Consider the following 8,540-nt stretch of genomic DNA (forward strand, 5'->3'; position numbering starts at 1 on the left):
ATTTGAAGTAAATATTGACATTGACACTTTCAAAATTAAGTCAATGAATCGAGTAATTAAAATACCTTTTCAAAACAGTAAAGTGCAGCCAATTGTCATAGAACTGCAAGGAGGTAGAAAGCATTACAATACACCGCTAATGACTAATGCACAATCGGTTTTAGGTGTTAATTACTGTATTATATAGGAATTAAACAATTTGCAACGCTTCACTTGTGACCGGCTTCTTTCTTCAACAAGTAACGTGAAATAGCTGCAGCCAGAATATCCAAACAAACAATTCTATTGGTTGATATTTATGTCAGGTTATATTGGTATGATGTAATGTTTATTTATGATTGGTTATATTCTAGATCACTAGTCATATGACCAATAAATAACTGCATGCCTCATATCACACTATTCTTAATCATATACGCTCATCCATTAAGTACTTTTAACATGGAATATCAAATATAGAAGAGCATTATTGACAATAATAATGCGCTGCTGGCAAAACGCCAAAAGAAATACCCTACAAGTGTGCACTAAACAGCGGCTCTTTGTGATCCGTTGCCGATCTTTTCTTAGATCCAGGACCTTAACTTATTTTAACATTATTACATCATTGGAATTTTCCAATCAAACTTTCAATCTAATTTTTTTTTAATTTCCAAAGATCGATATTGTCATGCAGAATTAAACAATATGGCAAGACACCCAAGTTTAAGGATTCAAGTTTTCCCAGTACTGCAGAATTATCATTGTCATATAGATACTAGAATTTTCTAAGGTTAAACTGACATTTAGAAAGATATGAGAGAATTTCAAAAAGGACAAAGAACTTAAACTCTATTTACAAATTTTAAATGTTGCCATCAGCATGACACTTTCAATAAATGTAGATTAAGTGAAATCAAAACAAATATTTAATGATATTTAGATATGACGTCAGATTACATTATACTATAGTTCTAGTCAATATTGATCTGATATCATCTGTTCTAAAAATATTTTTCAATTAAAATTGACATCAAACCAATGTTTGTCAGATTTATTGATCAACTTTCTTTTTCGATATCTTAACATTTAGAATCATTTTAGAAAAATCAGAGAGCAAAAAGACAGAATATTGTGAATATGAATGGCCATCGAAACTGAGAGTGAGATAAGCCCAAGTCATCTAAAAATAGTAACAGCTATGTTATTGTTGATAACGGACCTGCCTTTAAGTCTGATGTTTCTTTGACGGCAATAAAAGACAGGATTTACAAGTTTAATTTCATTTGATAACGCCTAGGTGTAATGTTAACTATTTAAAGATTAATAAGCTTTGTTTTTTCTTGTTAAATTATAAATATTAATATTCTTACCATTTTCATTGTAATTTGTATCTTTTAGTTAATTCAACCGTTGTTTTAAAACAGATGACAGCTAAAAAATCCTAATTATCACACTTATGTTTTATTATAAATGAATAAAACAAAGGCAAATTATCTCAAATGCACAAATCGTTCCTTTATCCTATCATACAATCCTTATCACACAGGCCGAACGGCTTCTTTCTTACTTTAACATCAATCTAGACCATTGTTCAAATGATTTCCCTATGACAGAAAACGCAGCTCTCACATAGCTTTTATATCAACCATAACATCAGCACGCGACGTGGAGATGACTCATGTTTCTGATAATATACTTTGAACCCTTGACCTCATATTTCAACCAATCAAATTCTGTTTATGTTGTGGCGTGGACAATGTTTACATCATTTTATTCCCTACCTTCTATTTTCTAATGAAATTATCATGCAAGACAGCTCATAATACTACGTGGCAGTTACTGCATTATGTTCCAGAAACATTCATGCAACAAATTATAATAAATTCATCACCTACCATTGCAAACTGTTCAAGATTTTTGTCCTTTTACTCTACATTGCGAGTCAATGTCTCCATTTCTTTTCTTTTTCAGGCCTCCGACTGAGATAACTAAAAACGAGGCTGCATACATTAACCTGCTTTATTTATTCAAATTAGGTGCAGACAAATTGTTTACCTTTATTTTGGTATAATATTCATTAGTCAGATTTATAATTATTTCATTTTGATTTTTATTTTTTTGTGTGAACTAGATTTTAAAAAATGTCACTGAGAAATTCGGTATAGAAATTATAAAGATGTTGTGAAAAGAATTATTCGTTTCGCATCCGGAAGTTAGAAAATGTCTGGATAAGCAAGGCACAATAAATTGATAAACTGAGAAAAAAACGTGAAATTTGGCAAAAACACTAAAAATGGATCTCCCAAAACCACCTGATGGTTAGTATTCTAGAATATATTCATTTTATCTATATTGTCTTTCATTTGCCTTCATGCTTGGTGAAAATCCGATTGACAAGGTTGTAATATTTGATTTGGACAATGCATCTGCCATTATTTACATTAGATTAGCCTATCACCAGTATCAATATCGTTGAGTTGACTGATTGGGAAACACAGTAGGCGAGTGAGCTACAAAGTACAACACTCAACAACAGTGACACTTTCAGTCATTACAAACAGTCCATACATAATTACATAATACAGCACAGAGTAGATCTACTGCCATATATAATAATATGATTATGTAAGTCATAAGATGGCACAATTTCATTATAAACTACCTAATCTCTCTGACTACATTGAATTGAATTCATTTTTGTTTTCTCTCATTTCATAAATATTCAAATGCAAGACTCTCTGTAGTAATTTGTAATTGATATTTCAATTCATATACAGATACGATTGCCAAAATTCACTTCAGTAATAGGTAGGCCTACTTACTGAGAGTAAGATACAGTTAAAATTATGTTATGTTATGGAGACCACAGATGGTATGGACGAAAACCTGGGTCCTTGAGGTTTGGGGTTTGGTTCTGACAGATAGATCAATTAGGACAGTTCTTATTCTTTAGATTAATCAACATGATTTCCCTCTATTAGTGGTTCAGGTAAGGTGAATAAAATAGAGAAAAGTGTGTTGATATATTTTATATTGTCCACAAGAATTTCAACAAGGCCCTGTTCCTGGAAGTGAAGCAAATGGTTTGGCAATCTTACATATTTTTGATTCTATGCAACATTCCAAAGATTTTAATGGGAATATCAGGGCCCCTCATTCTAATTCTTGGTTATCGTTCACCAGTAATATTCTGTATGAAAATTGGAATTGCAGAGATTCTGGTGTATCAAGAAATGATAATTTTTTTCTGAAAACAAGTCTTATTCATAATATAAAATTAGTCATGATTTGAATATTATAACCCTTCATCTTTCTTTTCAGAAATTGAATTCCAATTCTTTGCATTATTAGAAAATATTCTGTTCACATGAAAGGCAAAAATTTTGTATTCTTGCAGTCTATTTTGTGTAAGCTTAGTCCTTTTATATTAATTGTTTTCCAAAACTTGAAATGTAAGTTGATCGAGATGGAGTAATTAAATTTACCTTCATGTCCAGTTAGTTGGTTGATAATAGTATTAGTATGAACAAGTACCAGTATTATATATATATTTTAACAGGATATTGGAAGAGTTATTTGACCGCTTTGACTTCCTTTGACTAGTCTGTGAACAGACAGGTGTCTATCTCAATTTTGAATATTACGAAACATTCTATAGTCATAGACTCATCGACAGGGCATATAGTTCATAAGGCAAACAGGCATTTGCATACTTGTACTAATAGCTTTCAAGAATTTATCAAATTTTTTTTTAAAGAAAAGATTTGAAGATGTTCCGTAATTGCACAAGTTAATGCCAGACTGTGCCAAACAATTTTTTTTCACATTTGTTTTGAAATAAGCTTACATAAATTTAGCAATTTTGTTCCCTTCATTAATAACTCAATGAGATACAGTTTAATGTGCTGTAATAGCATAGTAGTCTGTATCCTGTATGAATTAAGTGGATCATCCCTTTTCTATGTCAGTCAATCCAACTTGCACCAGTGAAAAATGGAGCTCATTGTGAAAAACCGGATGCATTACTTCGAAAGATTACAGGATCATTTGTTATGTTAGATAGATAGATAGAAAGAAGATATGACAATACCTGAAACTTTAACTTTGATTTGGAATTCATTACCATATCCAACATATTGGTTGTAGATTAAGATCAATATATGATTTAAAAAGAGAATAAAAAAAGAATAAAAACATCGAAGTTATCACACTGGGTAACAGTATAAAAATTGGTGATATTGGTAATGGTCAGTTAATTTATAAGGTGTAGTGAGTAGTATTAGAATGTTCTAGAGGTTGTAAAGTGGTGGAATTATAGTAAATACTATTCATTAGTTAATCTGCTTTTGATACTATTTATAGATCCTCCATAGATTGATTTAGTGACATGATATAATGGGACATTGGTAGAAAACCATTTGAAAGTGAGTCACTGATCTCCACACACACACTGACAACATTTACTCTGATATGATTTCATTTACTAACAGTTAATCTCTGTCTTAATCTAGATCTAGTTTGTTATGCAGTCTTATATACCATACTAGATCAAGTCAATGACTATGTCTTATTTGTACGGTATTGATCAACAAAATGTTTGAGTCACAAAGTCACATGACTGGGTTTTCCCAAAGTATTATATTGGTATATTGATAGAATATATTTGTCATATAAGAAACGGTTGGACTGACATAATGACACATCCTGCATTTAGGTCTGGGTAAAATGATCAAGATCATCAATTATCATCGCTAAGAATTTATAATTTTAAGTGCCGGGTATTGAATATCAAATTTCATAATCGATTGTCAACAAAGATATATTTTCTCCACTGTATGCATAAAAAAGATGTAATCTCTTCTACATAGTTTCCCTTCAGCACATAACATACCCACAATAAACTATAATACCCAATCTCATGACTCATGATATCAAGAATTTTAGCATGGTTTTAATTTAGTATTTACAGGGTTTCTCAATTGAATTATTTTGATTATTAATCGATAATTCATCGGTTGTCTGCCATCGATAATCAATCTCAATTTGCTAATCAACACCCAGCCCTATCTGTAGTACATACTTGAACTATATTTCACTTTATTGTTCTTTGTATGAAAAAGCTAGAATGAGATAATAATAATAAATACATGACAACTTTTTCTCCTTCATTTTATTCTTTCCAAATCATGACAAATATAAGACAAACAGAATTGCAATTTTAGCAGATTGAATTTTACATATGTTTTGTCCATTTATTTCTTATCCTAATTAAAATATTTTCATGGACTTATTCTTTAGCTTGTGTTTGGAGTCACTTTTTCCTCATAGTACAATATATTACAGTGTTGCGTGTGTATGTCCAGCATTGACTCTCTAGATAAACATCATTTTATCATTCAAAGAAAATGTATTCCTTTTAATAGCCTTGAAAATTAGGTGGCAGTTGGTATGATTAATTTGATTGATATTATGTTTATTTAATGTAAAAAACATAGTAATTAGACTTATCTTGTCATTAATTGATTGATTAATATATAACATTTGATTATACATTTCTTACATTGGTAGCCTGCAGAAAGCCTTGAACTATTTCCATGATTCAAATTGCGATTTTCATATTTCAAAAAATTGTAATTTTTATCTAAAAGCATCCTGCCTTATTACTCTGTAACATATAAAACAATTGTCAACAAAATTGGCTCAAAAAGTAAACCTGAAGTAGTTATTGCTCTTAAATAATTTCCATAATGTTATATTTTTGTAACTGACAAACTTTGATTCTGACCAAAAAGAAAAGATTTTTTTATATTGTGTATTAGAGAGTAAGAGTCTACACAGGGTCAACTCTCAATAGCACTTGCACAGGCATAAGAATTTTTCGTACACTGAGGAGGATTCAAACCCACAGCACCTAGCCAGCCTAGCCGATGACTCACTTCCGACTGAGCTTTTTTGTATTTTAGGGTACATGCATTTGATTTGACCAAACATGAAATAACCTTAATTTCTCACAAAAATTCATATTGTTATAGGTTTAAGTAGATTTTGCACTGTACAGAATTTACTGAACAGGAATGAGAAGTCAACAATGAGAATCTCCTTTGGTATAAACACTAACAACTCATATCAAATTGAAAAGAGCTCATTTTATGTTGCCAATTTGTCATGTCTTGGTCTCGTAATAAAATTTTTTATATTTCAGATATAGAACAGAGAAACATTATAAACAAATTGGCTAATTTTGTAGCTCGAAATGGACCAGAATTTGAACTTATGACCAAATCTAAACAGAAAGATAACCCAAGATTTCAATTTTTATTTGGTGGTGAATTTTTTAACTATTATCAGTATAAAGTCACCTCGGAGCAAGCTGGTAAGTTATTGTGTTGTGATTTTTTTGCCAGTGTTTATTTTTCCTGAGGGTTTTTGTTTTTTTTCGAGAGTTTAGTATGAATTAAGCTTTAAAAACTGAAAGCTGAAAAATAGCTTCTGATAAAATCTTTTGACCGAATTGTTTCATTTGAAGTGTATTTTTTAACATAGGATTTCTCATTAGAAATATTGATTGAAATATCTTTTGAAAGATCATGGTGGATGTGAACTATTTAAATGGTTGATATGTTTATTCCTGATGATATTTTATTACAGTGATAAAACAACAGCAACAACAGCAATCATTATCTCAAGTAGCTCCACCATCATGGCAGTCAGTACCAGGCAGTGGTCCTCTAGGTATCTTACCTCAAACAGGACCTCCACCACCAGGTGTACAACTCAACCCTGTATTATCTCAACAACCATCTCAACCAGCTCCAACACAACCAGGAGTTCAACAACCATCAACAGCACCACTGATACCTTGTGCACCACCTGCTACTGGTACATTAGAGCAGCAGATAACAGCATTACAACAGAATCTTAGTAAATTACAGAAAAGTAAAGATGAACAGATTAGACAGAGTGAGAGTAACTTAGCGGCTCAATATCAGAATATGATACAACAACAGGGGGTAGGTATAATATGAATGTTATAGTCATCTGAGTTTGTTTGAAATAATTCTGTTCCACACATATGCACCTTGATTTCTAGTTGACTAAATATCTTCCCGATCAACTGTTTTAAAATGCCTTTTCACTTTTATTGAATTCTGAAATATTATGTGCGTTGGCTTTTTATTTTTGTTAATCAGACCAGATCAGTTAAATATATCTCAATTTTTTTATTGTATAGCCTCAGATAGACCAGTGTATTAAGAATGCTAAAGAAAGCAGACTACAACAATTAGCTGTAGATTGTGAGTTACCTGTAGAAGAATTAGATAGAGCAGTACAACCTATTATTGATTCTTGTACTAAAGATGGTATATTGGTATGTATCTTTTGTACCATATATTATTACAATCTTGATGCATGCCCTTAATTAATCCAGTTTTGTTCAAAAGTTACAAGTTGATGCTTTTTATTAGTCAAATTATGATGTAAGGAATCCAATCAAACTTGATGTTCTCACCAACAATATTTTGTATTATGTTACAAATCATCAAACTGATCTTTATTTGTAGAATTGTAAGAATTGGATCATGCAGAAGAGTATGTCATTTCAACATTGTGAACTTATAACACAATATATATTAAAAAGGTAAGCAAGCAATTCTCTCAGAAACTTTTTGAAAGAGGTTTTTCCCATTAAAACAACAAAATATAAGAAAACCATAGTGGCTATGACAATGTTACTGTACTATCTCTTTGATACTGGATTTGAAAGTTTGAAAGTAGCACAATTTGAATTTGTTTTATTTTAGAATTATTGGTCCAGATAGCCAGTTTTCAGTCCGTCTGCATCTGATATATTTAATGAATGATTTGTTACATCATTGGTAAGTTATGAATTTATAGCAAGTTTATGTTTAATTGTATAATTTTCACCAACAGTTGTTTCTCCAGGTTTGATAACTCAGTATTTAACTGATAAAGTCTGCCATTGACTTGCTATTTGAGGAACTTTTGAAAAAAACTGCAGTGATTTGATGGATCAGATTATATTACCCACTTTCTGTTAAGGGGTCGTGAATGGTAAACAGTAAACAAATATAGTCAAATCAACTGGTACAGGCCTAACATATTTATCCCAAGTCATTCCTTCTTACCCATGAAATTCTAGTACCTTGGATCGTAAGGAACATTTTGGATGCCCAGAAAAAATAGTTGACAGTTAGCCCAATAGCTAACTATGTTTGATGTCTGGTTTTCAATATATTTACAGTATGAGAAAAGGCCACAATGATTTGAAAGTAAATATAGAGAAGATTGTAGTACCAACATTTTGTACCACAATAAAAGATTGTGATGAGAAAGGTAAAGAAAAATTACTAAAGGTGAGTACTGCTTGACTAATTGACTAAAATTATGGATCATAAGTCTTGTAAAGTTTTTACAATAGGTAACAAGTTCTTCTGAATGAGAAGCAAATAGTTTATGGATAACAAATTCTCTATATTATATTATTTTAGTTGTTAAATCTGTGGGACAGACATAATTATTTCAATGCTGATACTATA

The 8,540-nt window shown here is 31.0% G+C and overlaps 1 protein-coding gene across 1 annotated transcript; it reads left to right on the forward strand.

The window, feature by feature from the left end:
• Window positions 1-6,180: 6,180 nt before the first annotated feature.
• LOTGIDRAFT_95622 (hypothetical protein) lies at window positions 6,181-8,540 on the forward strand (the record flags this gene model as incomplete). Its single annotated transcript, XM_009048586.1, has 7 exons — window positions 6,181-6,355; window positions 6,871-6,992; window positions 7,214-7,351; window positions 7,545-7,621; window positions 7,785-7,859; window positions 8,246-8,357; window positions 8,493-8,540. Coding segments are annotated over 7 exons (747 nt in total), but the record flags the coding sequence as incomplete, so codon positions are not given.

The sequence above is a fragment of the Lottia gigantea genome (assembly GCF_000327385.1).
Source record: "Lottia gigantea unplaced genomic scaffold LOTGIsca_125, whole genome shotgun sequence".
Lineage (NCBI taxonomy): Eukaryota > Metazoa > Mollusca > Gastropoda > Lottiidae > Lottia > Lottia gigantea.